Below are 18699 nucleotides of genomic sequence, written 5' to 3' on the forward strand. Positions count from 1 at the left end.
TGATGAATGATGGGAAATATGACACATGTCAAACTGAGGGTGTACAAAGCAGGGAGCTGTGTGGTATCTTTCTGTGATCTATCATTGATTTTACTGAAATAAAGAATCTGAATATTTCCACCACCACCAGTGACCAACTGAAATCTTAAAACATTTTATAGCACAAAAAGCAGATGAACTACATAAATACAAGACTAAAAAATACTGAAGAAAGCTCTTAATCAAGTTCTAAATTGTATCTAAACTATAGAGTTTTAAAAAATAAAACTAAAAAGAAATAAAACCTGCTGGACAGACATGAGTCAGTAAGTGATGCTATCTGTGTATGTATGTCAGACACATCTGGACATCCTGTTCAGACACAGAGTTATCTTCTGTTTTATTTTGTAAAGATTTGTGTCATGCATCTGTTTGAATTCCTTGGTGTTTACCTCTAACCTTCCTATTGTTGACTTATATCCTGTCAGCCTCTGTGTACATGTAGTCTAACCTCTGTCCTTACATCTACCAGCTTGTCTTCAGATTAGCTGTTAGTCAAGTTCAGTCGTTCCTGTTTCTCATTTGTATTTTGTGTGTATGAAGTTATGTTCCTGACTCTGTTGACTCTTGCCTTCATTCTTGTTTTTTTTTTGTGTTGTATCATGTTGTTTCATGACTTTCATAATGGTGACTAATAAAATATATCTACCTATCACAACCTGTATATGAGTGAACATAAATAGAGTTTATGTTTGAGGTAAACTGTGAGATTAGAAGAATGTAGGGGACAATAACAGTTTTTAGTTTCTGTTTAAAACCAGTAAAGCCTGTTTAGACAGATGTGATCCACAGCTTTCTAATGGTCTCATGTGGTAACTGGTAACCCATGGAGGAGAACATTGATATAATCAACTCTGGGGGGTATGAAGTTGTGAATGAGTTTCTTGAGTCTTGGTCAGACACGTCTTTGACATGTAAAGGTAAATGTTGTTTGTGCTTTGATGTGGTCACTGTCAGATCACCATCCATGAGGACACTGATTTGATCTTGGTGCCTCAGACTCCAGGGAGGCACTGAGGTTGGTGTGGGGACGGCTCTCCATTCCGACACCCCGCTGTTCCGACACCCTCCCCCCGCAGCTGTCCAAGGTGCTGAACCGCGTGACGTTGTTTACACTCTGTGTTGTGGCTTGTCTGTGAAACGTGCGCTGCTCAGAGACTGGGCAGATCTGTCCCACTTGCTTTCTCCCCGACTCCATTGTTGGAGATCTCCCGCACAGTAATAGAAATACACTTTTTTTCTCCCCCCCTGCTCCCTGAAGCCGGCTTGAGCTCACAGGGGCGCGAGGCTGCTGCAGCCGCCGCTCGTGTTGACAGCTGACTGAGGGAGATGCTTTGGTTGGGTTTAGGCAATGAAGAAAGGAGTTGGTTAAGTTTAGTAAAAAGACCAGGTAGAGGCTGGACAGGCTAGAAGCATAATGAACATTATATGTCATTAATATGAAGTATTTGCTTGTTTTGCAGTTAATTATGCACATGATCCGTTTGACCTCAAAAAGGAAAAAAGGATCAATGCGCACTGAGCACTGCACAGCCTCCGGTTACTTTCTGATTACGTCCGTCTGTCCGTTCGAGTGGGGGGGTTTTCCCCAATAGCCTTTTCGGAATAGTGGGGTCTTTAGAAAAAATAGAAAACCCCGATGGAAGTCTTTAATTTTTAATAAGGTGACAAATCAAATAGTTGGCTTGCATGATGTGTTGGTTGGCGTTCGTATGGTCTTAAAACCGCTACACATTAGACGACAGTAAACTTACACTTTTGACGTGAAAGTCGCGCTCCCAGCTGCTCCTTTGGTGAAGTAGTCCGCCATGTTTCAGATCCGGAGGCGGAGACTTGAGATTTGGAAATCCGTATCCGGCCAGGTAGGGATCACGGTGATCCACCCTGCCAGTGTTTTGAAATACTCAGATAAAGTCAGCAGGATCACTGTGATCCATGACTGAGAAAAGGAGGATTTCATTATCCGGATTATTCTGATCCAGATTACAAGTTTTGAAATACTGGGATGATCCGTGATGATGTCACAGACCTGGTACAGATGTTGAGAGCTCCATCCAGAGGAGGAGCAAAGAGATGGAGATGTGGCAAAAGAATGAAGAAAGACAAGATAAATATCAATCATGATTTAAAATGTCATTTAATTAAGGAAATATCATCAGATAATCCTGAGTCATAGATTTTAGATTAGGATTTTTTATGCTACATTCAGTTTATGCAACAGGTGGAGAGTTTGGCTGTGTTGTTGTTGTTTTGTCTCTAGAGGGCACTCAAGTGTTTCATGGAAGTTTATCAGTGAACAAAGTGACGCTGGCCTCTTCACTGCTGAATGCATGTATCATAGTTGAAAAAAAGAAGCTAATCCTAACCCAGAAGCTGGCACAGGTTAAAGTGGGTTAGAATGTTCAGGAAACAGCCTTTTATTCATAAGTAGGAGTCTTGATACCTGGTACCTAATGGTGCAGGTTCATTTTAGCTTCTGTCCATGACATTCATTCAACTAATTAGAAAGTAGAGTCACCACACAGCCAACACTCACCAGGACAAATCTGATTTTGTGATTGGTTTAATGCTCAGCTCAGAATGTGCAGTACAGAGTAACTGTATGATCATGAGTAATTGATCTGATTGAAGTGCCTGGTGAAATGACAGCTGATGCAGCATCCATGTATTATTTCTCACATTGATTTTGTCAGTGCTACAGTCTGTATGAACCTCTGACCTGTACTGCAGACCAGCAGAACTGAACAGAATTATTTTTGTAATATTGAAGAAGAAAAAACATTTTGTTCACTCTGTATCTAACTCATTGCACTGCTCATTTTCTTTTCAAATAAATAAATGCAAACAAGGCTTGTTGAGTGTTTATTTTTCCCCTTTAAAACAGACCTGATAACTAAACTTTGTACACTGAAAGTTGAGTATTGTGTGATTCCACTCAAGTTACAGGATAAAGTGTGATTGTTTAATCAAAGGTAACAGAGGTTTCTGTCTGGAAATTGTAAAACCTGTTCCATTGTGCAGGCCTACATAGTCTGAGAGTCACACACTCAGTAGACAGGCGACCTCTAGAATACAGCTGATTGCACTACATGTTTAAAATGCACATTTATCTTGACATTAGAAATGTGTAAACTCAGTCCTATTTTTTAAGTACCTTTGTTACAGATGATACATGTCCATGTACATGTGCATATGAGAACTGATTTTGAATCGAATAGAGACACCCAAAGATACACATCCCTTCAGTCCAGGCTTTTGAAAAAAGAGTATAAATCAATCAAATATATTGCTGCTGAATAAATCTGCAACATGATGTGCATTTTTTGCAGGGAAATATGTCTCTCTCTCTCTCTCTCTCTCTCTCTCTCTCTCTCTCTCTCTCTCTCTCTCTCTCTCTCTCTCTCTCTCTCTCTCTCTCTCTCTCACCATATCACCATACAAGGTAGAACCACCACTGCATGTGCTGACAGAGACATGATAAGTCTTTTTAAGTCTGTTTCATTTGTGGTTGAGGGTTGAGACACAGCCTGTCCTCAGGTTAAAAAGAGACTCCCCTCAAAAAAGGAAGATGTTTCCATAGACAACGGTTCTCACAGATTTGCATCTCAGGCAGCTAAACCACATCCTCTTTAAGTAAAACTGAAACAGTTCACATCAAAGTGATATGTGACTTACACACAGTTCAATGTCGAGGCTACATGAACAATGACATGAAGCCAACCACCAACCATAGAATTCACGACACTTTTGTTCTACTGAAATGCAACAATCTGCAGATCTCTCTATGTGACCACAGCCACCTACAGTAGTGTACGTGTGACTTATGCAGATCATGAAAGTGTCATGTCACATAAAGCTCCTGTCTAGACGTTAGTGATTCGTGACAGGATGGCCAACCAATGGTAAGTGTTACCAGATCTCTCTTCGATTTCATATGAAACGTAAGTCATGAAAACAATTGATTTAGTTGCAGCTAATGCATAAGACATAATATTCAGTATAATACAGTCCAGTACAGAAGCACCTTAAATATGACCCAAACTGGCCATAAACTAGGGGTGGGAATCTTTGGGTGTCTCATGATTTGATTAGAATTCTTAGGGTCACGATTAAATTCAAAATCGATTCTCGATTCAAAACGATTCTGAATTGTTTTTGCGATTTTTAGTTTGCTTTCTTTAAAGCAGAAGTAAGTGATCCGGTGGTTTTGGCTAACTTCCTGTCAGCCGATGGAGTTAGCAGTCCCCGCCCTCGTCCCTACGTCACCACATTCACGCGCATCCCTTGGCTGCACACACAGAGAGGACCGCCCCTTTATGCCGTTCTCTCTCCTCATTGGATAAAGGTTGTAGGATACAAGGAAAGTTTTCTCCTCGGCTTACAGCAGAGCAGAGTGACTGACAGACCCGTGTTTCAGACCAAACACTCTATAGAAGTGATTGCTGTCGGAAGATAGAACTATTTAAGACTTATATTAACACAAACATTCCGCTTACTTCTGCTTTAACACCAGACCATGTGAAAAAGTTGAATGATGATGTCTACAGACTATTATATCAGGGGCCATATTTCCGCCCAAAAAATGCACATCACATGTTGCAGATTTATTCAGCAGCAATATATTTGAACCATTTTAAAGTAGACTGCCTGGACTGAAGGGATGTGTATCTTTGGGTGTCTCTATTCGATTCAAAATCAATTCTCACATGTATCATCTGTAACAAAGGTGCTTAAAAAAATAGGAGTTTACACATTTCTAATGTCAAGATAAATGTGCATTTTAAACATGTAGTGCAATCAGCTGTATTCTAGAGGTGGCCTGTCTACTGAGTGTGTGACTCTCAGACTATGTAGGCCTGCACAATGGAACAGGTTTTCATGCTGTTGTCAACTTTCCTGTCCATATGTCTACTGGTCTTTCAAATCCTTTCCCACAAAGGAGTGATGAAAGGGGACAATAACAAACACTGTCGTTGTTTTCTGCAAAGTAAATTTTAAGCATAAGCTTGAATGCTCAGTTCATAACTGTTCCGCAGAAATGCTAAATCCTCTTCAAGTAAAACATTGCTTACTTTCTAGGCCAGGTGTGTCACACGTATGGCCCGCAGACCAGAAATCATTCACTGAGTATTAAACCCCAGTTAAATCTGATGTTAAATAATGTAAATGTTGAGCATGTTGAAGAAACAAAGCTCTTGGGTGTCATCTTGACAAACAATCTGTCATGGACAAGGCATACAGCAGTGGTTGCTAAGATGGGGAAGAACATATCAGTCATAAGAAGATGCTCAGTGTATTTAACACTGAAACTGACCAAACAAGTAATTGAGACACTAGTCTTGTCACACCTACTACTGCTCGATGATATGGTCTGGTGCAAACATGAGGGACCTGGGAAAACTGCAGCTGGCTCAAAACAGAGCAGCCCGGCTTGCCCTCAAGTGTACATTAAGGTCTAATGTAAATGAGATGCATGTCAAGCTCTCCTGGACAAAAGTCACGGAGAGGCTGACAGTGTCACTCCTTGTTGTTTAAGAAAAAATACATTGTCAAAATATCCCATCTGTTTATATAATCTAACATTCAGCTTTGATACACATGCTTATCAAACCAGATATGCCACAAGACGTTGTTACCAACTGCCTAAAGCTAAAAAGGAGGCTATGGAAAGTACAGTGTTGTATCGAGCAATCGCATCTTGGAATGCACTGCCAGAACACAATACCAAAGAAAAAACAAAAGGGTAAAGGTAAAGGTACTTTAACGGTACTAGGCTTTAAGCGGCTATTGAAATGTCACCTAACAGCCCAGAGGTAGACAAGGCACATGTTAAAAGGAGTGCATATAGGCATACACATAAATACACACGGATACATACTCACAGATGTTGATGAATTAGTTTATTGTTCCTGTTTCATTTTATTCAAGTTGATGAATTAGATTATCATTTCTGTTTCATTTTATTTCTACCTGATTTCACTCTATTGTTATCATATCTCTGATTATTGTTGCTGTGGTTGTTATTATCATCATTAGTCAAGTTTTTTATATTTTATTTTTAACTTTTTCTTTTATTCTATGTGATTTTATGGGTGGATCCCAGGAAGATTAGTGGCTGCTGTGCAGCTGCTAATGGGGATCCAATTAAAAATAAACAAATAAACAAATAATGTGAACTTTTACAAGATATCCTAGTATATGTGGAAGTGAGAGAGCTGTTGGTTCATGGACTTTCTTAATGACTTGTGGTGATCATCATTTATTTCAAAAGAGTAGTCTATTGATGTCACCATTTTTTTAAAGTGGCATTGTGTGTGTACAAACACATATAATCCTGCTTGTCTGCTCTTGAGTGAGTATATGAGTATAACGTGATTGGTTTAACTCTCCATAAACGGCTGGGCTGAACTTCCCAGCTGGTGAAGAGAAGCAGAGTGTATCAGTGAGCTGAGGGAGATCTCAGGAGGAGGCTGCTGGTCACAACAAACACTTACTGACTGAACTGAACCAGGAGAACAGAGTAAGTTTGACTCTCTCTCCTCTGCTACATCACACTTATTACATGCACATGTTCTCTTCTTAAACCATCAAACAGTGTTAACATGTGTTGGAGAGAACATAAGTAGAGTTTGACTTCATTAGTTTCTTGTTCATGTTCATTTTAATCTGACACTCAGATTGAATTGTGCACAAAGTTGTAATTGAGTATTTGAGTAATGAAGTCAGTAACTGATAATACTTCCACCACAGCTGGTGACCCAATAAAATATACAGTGAGCCTCAGTGAAACAAGCAGTTGCACTTAAACTTTGAACTACAGCTCTTTGAAAGCTGTGGATAATTCTCATTCAGGCCTTCTTAGATATTTGGGAACTGTACAAAATATTAAAGGAAAATAACATGTTATCAAGCACTGCAGTTGTATAACATAGCAGAAGTTGACAGTCAGTATTTGACCAGGTACTGTAGAGACAGTGTGTGAAAGTCAGAGGACGTCACTGTACAAACTAAACTCATCAGAAACCTGATAAACTGGTGTCAATACAGAATGTATTCAGTTTCACTTTCTCTCTGTTTTTCTTTTGTCCCACCCATGGACACACCTATAACAGTTTTAATTATAAGACAAGCTTATTGTTGCATTTTCTCTCACTGTTCTTTGTTCCCTTTTCAGAGATCTGGTTTGATTCTCTCGTCTCCACCTGCACCTGCCATCTTGTCCATCCATCTGATTGTAAGTCTGTAGTTTTTTTTTTTGTTTGGTTTTTTTCATTTTGAAAACGACCACACGTTTCCCTGTTTGTTTGTATTTGGGTAATCTACCTATGCTGTTATCAGCATTCCTGTAGCAGGACCTGATGCAGAGTATCAGAATATCTCACATGATTAATTAGTAACTGAGACAATGTGATTGACTTTAATTTCCACACACGCATCAAAACCTTTCTCCATTACTCTCTTGTGCTTGGAACTCATATTTTGATGATGTAATGACATAATTCTCTGTTAGACAGTTAAATCTAATCTGTGACCGTTTAGTCAGAGAAATAAGAGACTGTGTGACTGGAAACAAAACATGAAAGGAAATAATTAAATCGGACACACTCTTTATCTACTGCAGAACTGACTTTATAACACACATTGTGTCTTTTATAACATATAAGATTCATTGTATAATTTTGTATATTCTGCAAATTAAAACAAAGTGGTATTTGTCCTTTTTTTTGTTCTTTTCAAGGATCAACATGGGGGATCCAAGTGACTCATTTAAAGAAACTGACATAGGTGAAGTTATTAAAAATGAAGGGGCTGCTGCAGCAGCTGCAATGATTCAGAAGTATTTACAAGAGCAAAATGATATTCAGCTTAACATTGGCATCACAGGAGAGTCTGGTGCTGGTAAATCCAGCTTTGTTAATGCCTTCAGAGGTGTAGACAACAGAGATGAGAAGAACGCTGCTCCTACTGGTTGTGTAGAAACCACCACAGAAGTTACACCATACCCCCATCCACATGATCCCAATGTTAAAATATGGGATCTGCCTGGTGTTGGTACCGTCAAGTTTCCTGCTGACAAGTACCTGCAGCATGTTGAATTTGAGAGGTTTGACTTCTTCATCATCGTCTCAGCTGATCGCTTCAGAGAAAATGATGTGAAACTGGCTCAGGAGATTCAGAAGATGAAGAAAAAGTTCTACTTTGTTCGCTCAAAGATCGATCATAACTTAGAGGATGAAAAGAGATGTCAGAGAGAGTTCAATGCTGAAAAGACCCTGGAAAACATCAGGAAAAACTGCATTCAAGGTAAGAACAGTTATCTAAATTAGTTATAATGAATGAATTAGTGCTAAAAAAAACAACAACAACCTTTTAGCTATGGTAAAAAAAAAGAAAAACATGCTATCTTGTATTTGTTTAACCCTCAGATCCTGTTGGCACATTTATGGACCATCTGATTTTTAATTTGGCTGTCATTTTGGCTGTGATCATGCTATAATGTTCGTAGGTTGCAGAGAGGTGGCTTTTGCAAGGTACACCATGCTCCTAAAAGATCTCCTGTCTGCACCTTATAGTTCTCTGTTTATCGCGTTGGGACCTCATCTCCAGGGATAAAAAATGCCCCCTTAGAGATCCATTGAAAATCGCAAAAAACCACACGTTTTCACCTGGGGGTAATTTTGTCCAAGAACAATATTTTTTATATTTTCATGATTTAATTCACATCAGGGGAAGTCAAAGTATAGGTTTCTGGGCGATTTTTGAAATATCACTTCATATTACCGCGAGGACGTGGCTCCGAAGTCCGGGGCATTCTCTCCGGCCGGCCCCGCCATGTGAGTCTGCTGCCGGGGTGAAGCTACTCGCGCTGCCCCGGGGGACTCACCGCCCCCCCAGCTGCAGCTGGTCCGTGCTGGGGGGGGGGGGGGGGGTCGAGCTGAGGGATTACATCGGCCTGATGATGCTGGAAGTGATTTGGTCTCTGAAAATCTCAAAATTTGCTCTGGCTGATCCATTTTTTTCTCATTCTCTTAGTCCAAAAGTTTGCACTGCAATAGTCTAATACATGGACGCGCGTGCCGTACATGAGGTAGACGGCTGCGAGATTTGACACTTAAAAAAAAACAAACTCCGATCTAAAATATAAGATTATACCACTTTCCCTTGGTCAACTGAGGTCCAGTAAAAAGTATGATGGTCTTTTAACTCTTCTCTAGCATATGTGTATTATGATGTCATATTTTTACACAGAAAGTGACGTGACCATGCCTTTCAAAAAACTGTACGGTACATGGCCATATAAAATGAAAAAAAATGCTAGAGCAAACTAAAAGCAAACAAATCAATGTTGGCCTTGTTCAAAGGCAGACATATGACTGTTCTCATAATAGTTGGAGGAAATAAAATTATTTTAAAAATGTTTTGTTTTATTGTGGTTTTTCAACATTTTTTATGACGGATGTTAGCGGTCCCTCACTCAAACAGGCCATGAAAGGGTTAAATTATAAAAAATATTGATGAAATTAAACATCATTCATTAGGAGACACCTAACCCTAAGCAACATTTTACCTTTATCATGGTGTGTGTTTGAAAACAGGGTACAAAAATTGTCCCTAACAGGAGAATGTGTCACGACTGCTAGGAACCCAGAGACACCAACTGAAAAAATAAAAAGTTTATTTTGAGGTTAGGGAAGTGAGGTAAAGGGGGGCGATGGGTTGGAGCGTGGATCCAGGGGGGGGGGCAGCTGAAGTGGGGCTTAAGGTGATGGCTGGGGTGGCAGGCGGACGGGAGGACGGGAAGACGGGCTGGCTGGCAGGCAGGCTGGCAGGCAGGCGGGCAGGCAGGCAGGCAGGGCAGAGACTGCAGCAGGAAAAAACAAGTTAGCAACAAGAACAGACTGACAAGCAGAGGTTCTGTGGCTTGGCTCGGCTGGAACTCGACAACAAACCATGTGGATTGAACGACGATCCGGCAGAGACTGATGGTCGAGGCAGGACTGAAGTGCAGACTGGGTGACGAGCTGATGGGAACCAGCTGGCTAGATTGCAGCAGCAGGGCAGGTGTGGAGTGGGAGGCAGGCAGGTCCAGGAGAGGTGACAGAGTGCAAGGGGGAGGGGGAATGAGACAGAGGGGGAACGAGACATAGACATACAAACAGGTAGAGTGACAAAACAAAACAGACAAACATGCAACACAAACTGTCACGGCGCTGGCCTCGTGACAGTACCCCCCCCCCGACGGACGCCTCCAGGCGGCCCACCAGGCCTGGGCTTCTCAGGGTGAGCCCGGTGGAAGTCCCGAACAAGAGCATGGTCCAGGACGAGGCGGCGGGACACCCAGCACCGCTCCTCAGGCCCATAGCCCTCCCAGTCGACCAGATATTGCATGCCACGGCCCCGACGGCGACAGTCAATGAGACGACGGACAGTGAAGGCGGGGTGGTTGTCGACGATCCTGGGGGGAGGAGGTGGGGGAGGAGGGGGCACCAGAGGACTGGAGACAACAGGCTTTACAGCAGATACATTGAAAACTGGGTGGACCCTGAGGGTTCGAGGCAGTTTCAGGCGTACAGCATTGGGGTTAATAATCCTCAGAATCACAAAAGGGCCAATAAATCTCGGGGACAGCTTCTTAGAGTCCGTCTTCAAAGGGAGATCCTTGGTAGAAAGCCATACCTTGTCTCCAGGTGCATATCGAGGTGCAGGAGTCCGATGACGGTTGGCTTGGTGCTTGTAACGGCCCGAGGCACGGAGTAAGGCTGAGCGTGCACGGTGCCAGGTCTTGTGGCACCGGCGGACATGGGCCTGGACTGAGGGCACCGAAAGCTCCTTTTCCTGTGAGGGGAATAGTGGAGGCTGATACCCAAAAACACATTGGAATGGTGACATACCTGTGGCAGACGAAGGTAGAGTGTTATGGGCGTACTCCACCCAGGGCGTAAGGGTGGACCAGGTGGATGGGTTGGAGGACACCATGCAGCGTAGAGAGGTCTCTAGATCCTGGTTTGCCCTTTCAGCTTGACCATTTGACTGGGGATGGTATCCTGAACTCAGACTGACAGTAGCTCCAACCGAGGAACAGAAAGCCTTCCAGACAGCAGAGGTGAATTGAGGCCCACGATCTGAAACAATATCTGAAGGGAGTCCATACACACAGAACACCTCTCTGACCAACAGATCAGCTGTCTCCCTGGCTGAGGGCAGTTTGGGCAGTGGCAAAAAGCGTGCAAATTTACTGAAGCGGTCAACAACAGTGAGTATTACCGTGTTACCAGCTGAGGCGGGCAGACCGGTCACAAAATCCAGGGCAAGATGTGACCAGGGGCGACGGGGCACCAGCAGGGGGCGCAACAATCCAGCACTGGGCTGATTTGAAGACTTGTTTTGTGCACAAACGGGGCAAGCAGACACAAAAGATTTTACATCTACATCCATAGATGGCCACCAAAAACGTCGTCTAAGGAAAGCAAGTGTTCGATTTAATCCCGGGTGGCAAGTTAGTTTAGATGAATGGGCCCATTGCAGTACTGAGGATTTAACAGCGTCTGGAACATACAGGCGACCCGGAGGGCCATTACCTGGGTCAGGTTGTGTCTGTTGGGCCCCTCTTACTTCCTCTTCAATCCTGAGGGAGACTGCCGCAACAATGCAGGACTCTGGGATGATGGGTTCCAGGGACGCCACGGTGCCATCTTCCTTCCCATACATACGGGACAGGGCATCGGGTTTGGTGTTCTTAGAACCGGGCCTGTAGGTCAGAGTGAGATTAAATCGACCAAAAAAGAGAGCCCACCTGGCTTGACGAGCGTTGAGCCGCTTAGCAGACTGGATGTAGGCCAGGTTTTTGTGGTCTGTCCATACCACAAAAGGCTGCTGAGATCCCTCTAGCCAGTGCCGCCATTCCTCAAGAGCCAGCTTCACTGCCAAGAGCTCACGGTTGCCCACATCATAGTTTCTCTCTGTTGGAGATAAACGGTGAGAAAAATAGGCACAGGGGTGAAGCTTACCATCCTTGGCAGAGCGCTGAGAAAGGACTGCCCCCACTCCAATGTCTGAAGCATCCACTTCCACTATAAACTGCTTCTCCCGGTCAGGCTGGACGAGCACAGGGGCAGAAGTAAAATAACTCTTGAGCTTGATGAAAGCAGCTTCAGCGGTGGACGTCCACTGGAAAGGCTTAATGGTTGAGGTTAGTGCAGTTAGAGGGGCAGCCACACGACTATAGTCTTGGATGAATCTCCTATAGAAATTCGCAAATCCCAGAAACCTCTCCAACTCCTTACGGTTGCAGGGGCTGGGCCAATCCAGGACTGCCTTTACCTTGGCTGGGTCCATCTTCATCTGCCCTTCTTCAACGATGAAACCCAGAAAGGAGGTTGACGTAGCATGGAACTCACATTTCTCCCCTTTCACAAAGAGGCGATTCTCCAAGAGTCTTTGCAGAACCTGGCGGACATGCTGGACATGGTCAGAAGTGTTCCTGGAGAAGACAAGAATATCATCCAGGTAAACAAATACAAAACGGTGTAACATGTCCCTGAGGACATCATTTACCAGGGCTTGGAAGACGGCTGGGGCGTTGGTGAGGCCAAACGGCATAACTAAATACTCAAAATGGCCGAGCGGAGTGTTAAAGGCCGTCTTCCACTCATCTCCTTCTCGTATCCTCACCAGGTGGTATGCATTACGAAGGTCGAGTTTAGTGAACACTGTGGCCCCCTGGAGAGAATCAAAGGCAGAATTCATCAAAGGCAAAGGATACTTGTTCTTAATGGTGATATTGTTTAACAAACGAAAATCAATACACGGTCGGAGGGACCCATCCTTCTTGCCGACAAAGAAAAACCCTGCACCGAGGGGTGATGAAGAGGGACGAATGAGGCCAGCGGCCAGGGAGTCCTTAATATACCTCTCCATGGCCTCCTGTTCAGGCTTGGAGAGGCTGTAAAGGCGGCTGCTGGGTAGGGGAGCACCAGGAAGGAGATCTATACCACAGTCATAGGGACGGTGAGGGGGCAGAGACAGAGCACGGGCCTTACAGAATACGGTTTTGAGGTCATGGTATTCTGAGGGAATGGAGGACAGATCAGGGACTTCTGGCAGAGGTTCCGGGCTGGGCACAGAATAAGGTGGGGCTGACTGCAAACAATTAGCATGGCAATGAAGGCTCCAGCTGATGATCCTCCCTGTCCTCCAATCAATCTGGGGATTGTGTTGCGCTAGCCAGGGAAGACCGAGGACTACAGGAACTGAAGGTGAGTCAATTATGTGAAAGCTGAGCTCCTCCTTATGATTACCAGACACAAGCAATCGTACAGGCACAGTCCTTTGAGTTATGTTGGCCAACAGTCTACCATCTAGTGCACTTGCTTCTAGGGGCTTATCAAGACTGACAGAAGGCAGGTCTAACTGCTTGGCCACAGTGGCATCAAGAAAACATGCATCTGCACCTGAATCTAAAAGGGCAAAAATATCAATGGCCTGACCTTCCCATGACAATGTTGCTTGCACCTGTGCTCGGGGTTGAGGGGAGAGGGGAATGGAGGTGTGGCTCGCCAGGATTCTCCCCGTTACTGGCGAGCCCGGTCGTTTGCCGGGCGATGCGGACATGAGGCCAGGAAATGACCAGGTCTCCCACAGTACAGGCAGCTGTTGGTCTGAATACGGCGCTGGCGCTCCTCTGGCTCCACTTGGAACCGTCCAAGTTGCATCGGCTCCGGTGAGGGCTCCCTCCTGGGCTGGTCGGTGGCTGGGCTTCCACCACCTTGGTGAACTCGGGGACCCGAGGCTGACGGAGGGTGCCCTGGGGTTGTAGTGGGTGGGCGCCGCTGCTTCTCTCTTCTCCGCTCTCGCAGCCGGTTATCTATACGGATAGCTAAGGAGACTAGACCCTCAAAATCAGAGGGCTCTGGGTAAGAAACAAGTTCATCTTTAATCGAATCATTTAATCCTTGACAAAAAACAGCTTGAAGGGATTCATTATTCCAGCCACACTCCAGGGACAGAGTACGAAATTCAACAGAAAATTCAGCAACACTACGCATACCTTGGCGTAAGGTGAGTAACCTTTTCGAGGCATCCTGGCCACGGACGGGGTGATCGAAAACCCTCCTCATCTCAGAGGTGAAGGCAGCGTAGGAGGCAGTGACTGGAGACTCTTTCTCCCACAGGGCCGCAGCCCAGGCCAAAGCACTCCCACGTAGGAGCCCCATCACGTAGGCAACCTTTGACTGCTCTGTTGAGTATGACTGGGGCTGTTGGCTGAACACAAGATTACATTGCAATAAAAAGGAACGACACTGACCAAAGTCACCTTCAAACCGGTCTGGGGGAGGAACCCATGGCTCCCTAACGGGAACGAAACTGGGCCCTGCTGGCGGTGGGGCTGGTGGCTGAACCTCAGGGGTTGGGGGCTGATTCATGTGATCACGAATCTCTATCACGTTGCAGCTGAGCTCTCTGAGGCCATCCATCAATTCCTTCAGTGCTTGGGTGTGCTGCCCCAGCATCTGGCCATGGAGGGAAACTGCCTGGCGGACTGGGTCGGTGTCTTTCGGGTCCGACATGGCCGGATCGTACTGTCACGACTGCTAGGAACCCAGAGACACCAACTGAAAAAATAAAAAGTTTATTTTGAGGTTAGGGAAGTGAGGTAAAGGGGGGCGATGGGTTGGAGCGTGGATCCAGGGGGGGGGGCAGCTGAAGTGGGGCTTAAGGTGATGGCTGGGGTGGCAGGCGGACGGGAGGACGGGAAGACGGGCTGGCTGGCAGGCAGGCTGGCAGGCAGGCGGGCAGGCAGGCAGGCAGGGCAGAGACTGCAGCAGGAAAAAACAAGTTAGCAACAAGAACAGACTGACAAGCAGAGGTTCTGTGGCTTGGCTCGGCTGGAACTCGACAACAAACCATGTGGATTGAACGACGATCCGGCAGAGACTGATGGTCGAGGCAGGACTGAAGTGCAGACTGGGTGACGAGCTGATGGGAACCAGCTGGCTAGATTGCAGCAGCAGGGCAGGTGTGGAGTGGGAGGCAGGCAGGTCCAGGAGAGGTGACAGAGTGCAAGGGGGAGGGGGAATGAGACAGAGGGGGAACGAGACATAGACATACAAACAGGTAGAGTGACAAAACAAAACAGACAAACATGCAACACAAACTGTCACGGCGCTGGCCTCGTGACAGAATGTTAGTCATTTTTAACAGGATCTGAGGGTTAAACTTCAGAAGCCTTAGTACAATTAACCACAATAAACCCTGATACATTGAAAAATAATTCCATATTAAAAATATAAAAGTATTACCACTTTTATAAATCTAGTGGTCAAATGTGCTTCTTTAGATTAGGGTCAGATTGTATGATTCCAGGCCAATAACTATTAGTCAGATGAAACAGTCTGAGATCAAAAGGGAGACTCATCAACATATTTTTATATTTACATATTTCCTATTAACACTAAACTCTCACTGCCTGATATTGATTTTCCCTTCTATGTGACAGGTCTTCAGGATCAAGGTCTTGGCTCTCCTCAGGTCTTCCTGGTGTCCAGCTTTAAGCTGCACCTGTATGATTTCCATCAGCTGCAGGAGACTCTGGAGAGAGAACTTCCTGCTCACAAGAGGAACGCTCTGCTGTGTGGTCTACCCAACGTCAGCAGAGAGATCATTGAGAAGAAGAAAAAGATTTTACAGTCACAGATAAAATACTATGCCTCTGCATCTGCTCTCATAGCTGCTGCACCACTCCCTGGTCTCTCTGTTGCTGTTGATCTAGGCCTTCTGGTTGGTCACATCAAAAAGTACCAAGTTACTTTTGGTCTTGATATGATGTCATTGGAGAATCTTGCTCAAACAACAGGTGTGCCGTTGGCTGATCTTAAAGCAGTGATTACATCACCACTGTCTGCAGCAGAGATTACCGGTGATGTTGTCCAAAAGTTCTTTCTATGCTTAACAAGCGCTGCTGCATTAATGGTAGCAGAGGAAGGATCTAGATTCATTCCATTATTTGGAATCCCAGCAGCAATGGGCCTGTCATTTACCTCCACCTACAGGGCACTAAGTTCTGCTCTCAACATGCTTTCTGTCGATGCACAGAAGGTATTTGAAAAGGCCCTGGGCTTAAACACCTCGGTCTGATGATGAATGATGGGAAATATGACACATGTCAAACTGTGGGTGTACAAAGCAGGGAGCTGTGTGGTATCTTTCTGTGATCTATCATTGATTTTACTGAAATAAAGAATCTGAATATCTCCACCACCACCAGTGACCAACTGAAGTCTAAAAACATTTTATAGCACAAAAAGCAGATGAACTACATAAATACAAGACTAAAAAAATACTGAAGAAAGCTCTTAATCAAGTTCTAAATTGTATCTAAACTATAAAGTAAAAAAAAATAAAAATAAAACCTGCTGGACAGACATGAGTCAGTAAGTGATGCTACCTGTGTATGTATGTCAGACACATGTGTACACGTCATCAAAAACATTAATATGAAATCATTCAAAAATGTAGATAAATAGGTCTGTTATATTCCATATCAAATCAATTTAACAACAGGATACTAGTGGGCATATTCCAATGTTACTAATTGATAGATCATGTGACATCCTGTTCAGACTCTGGAGTTATTTTCTGTTTTATTTTGTAAAGATTTGCTTCATGTATCTGTTTGAATTCCTTGGTGTTTGCCTCTAACCTTACTCGTGTTGACCTATATCCTGTCAGCCTGTGTACATGTAGTCCAACCTCTGTCCTTACATCTACCAGCTTGTCTTCAGATTAGCTGTTAGTCAAGTTCAGTTGTTCTGTTTCTCATTTGTATTTTGTGTGTATGAAGTTATGTTCCTGACTCTGTTGACTCTTATCTTCATTCTAGGGTCTAAGGACAGAGGATGTTGTTACGATGCCATGTAAAGCCCTTCGAGACAAACTGTTTGTAAAAACGGGCTATACAAATAAAATTGCCTTGCCTTGTTGGTTTTTTTGTGTTGTATCATGTTGTTTCATGACTTTCATAATGGTGACCAATAAAACATACCTATCACAACCTGTATGACCTTTGGCTTGAAAACAGAGTTTATGCTTGAGGCAAACTGTGAGATTAGAAGAACGTTGGGGACAATAACAGTTTTTAGTTTCTGTTTAAAACCAGTAAAGCCTGTTTAGACAGATGTGATCCACAGCTGTCTAATGGTCTCATGTGGTAACTGGTAACCCATGGAGGAGAACATTGATATAATCAACTCTGGAGGGTATGAAGGTGTGAATGAGTTTCTTGAGTCTTGGTCAGACACGTCTTTGACATGTAAAGGTAAATTTTGTTTGTGCTTTGATGTGGTCATTGTCAGATCACCATCCATGATGACACTGATTTTATCAAGGTCTGAAGTCTTTGTGCCTCCAGGTAGACACTGAGGTTGGTGTATCCTTCCTTTGTTTCCAAACAGAAACAAGTCAGACTTGTCTGACACAGAGAGTCAGTGGGAGTGGGGACATTTGGTGAGAGAGTTAAATAAAACAACTATGACAAACTGCACTATGTTCTTGGAAGACGTGTCTACAAGGGACATGTATAGAGACTGAACAGGTCTTTGTGGGACTGTGTTTAGCATTTTTCATTGTGAAGTGAAAAGTATTCTCTACCCCGTCACTCCACCACGACCAGTCTGTGCTGTGGATACAAGACAGATCGGCTCCATGGATTCATGCTGTTGATGCCAAACTCTACAGACTCTCTTCTAAAATACATAGCTGTGTTGTCACAGCTCACCTGCCATAACGTTTAATGAGTTGTTGTTCTGAGATGTTTTTCTGTTCAGTCCTCTGAGTTTCTGTAGCCTCTCTCTGCTCCAATGGGCCCAGCCGTTCTCCTATGAACTCTCTCATCAACGAAGAGTTTCCATCCACAGAACTGCTGCACATTATGTATTACCTTGACTCCAAGTCTACACAGTAAGTAAACTGTGGAGAGCCATGTGATGAGGTGTTTAGTGAGTGTGTCATTGTGTGTTGTCATGGTGAGTGACTGCCCTCCACTGGACACAGTGATATGTTCCAGATTAGATAACAGATATTACAAGAACTGTAGTGTTTATCACCATTATTCTCATCACATTTGTTATTAATGTTAGTTTCTTAACATGTTGGTAGTTTGCATCATTCACCACACTATGTTAATCCAAGGTGAAGTAGCACAGCTGTACATTCTTCAATGACCAACATAGGTAATGGCAAGGCAAGGCAATTTTATTTGTATAGCCTGTTTTTACAAACAGTTTGTCTCAATAGTTGACGCCTCTGTTTGTATGTGGTCAGGACAAAATGTTAGAAACACTAGACTGATATTTGATCTGATGTGATGCTGGTCTGGAGGAAGAGAGTAACAGAATTAACTCTTGATTCTGGAGGTTCTCATCAGACTGCACTGCTGCCATCTGGCTGTAGAGACAGGAACTGAGAGGAGAGAAGTGTTGTCCTTCCTGCCAGGACATTATTCAACAGACTGTCTAGAGCCATATTTGTGTTGTAATTGAGTGTGGACAGGCTGTGAAAACAAATTCCTGTGGGATAAAGTAAATTATTGATGAGGATGACATTTTTAAAAGTGGATTTCAGATAATTTGTTTGTTTTTGATTAAGCAAGTTAAATATTTGTCT

The 18699-nt window shown here is 43.9% G+C and overlaps 1 protein-coding gene across 1 annotated transcript; it reads left to right on the forward strand.

Moving 5' to 3' along the window:
• Positions 1–7784: 7784 nt before the first annotated feature.
• On the forward strand, positions 7785–16173 carry LOC311005279 (interferon-inducible GTPase 5-like; the record flags this gene model as incomplete). The annotated part of the gene is made up of 2 exons (XM_083997636.1): positions 7785–8343; positions 15536–16173. The coding sequence occupies 2 exons, from the start codon at positions 7785–7787 to the stop codon at positions 16171–16173; spliced, it is 1197 nt and encodes a 398-aa protein (XP_083853762.1).
• Between the last annotated feature and the right edge of the window lie 2526 nt (positions 16174–18699).

Source organism: Trachurus trachurus (genome assembly GCF_905171665.1).
Source record: "Trachurus trachurus genome assembly, chromosome: 22".
Taxonomy (NCBI): domain Eukaryota; kingdom Metazoa; phylum Chordata; class Actinopteri; order Carangiformes; family Carangidae; genus Trachurus; species Trachurus trachurus.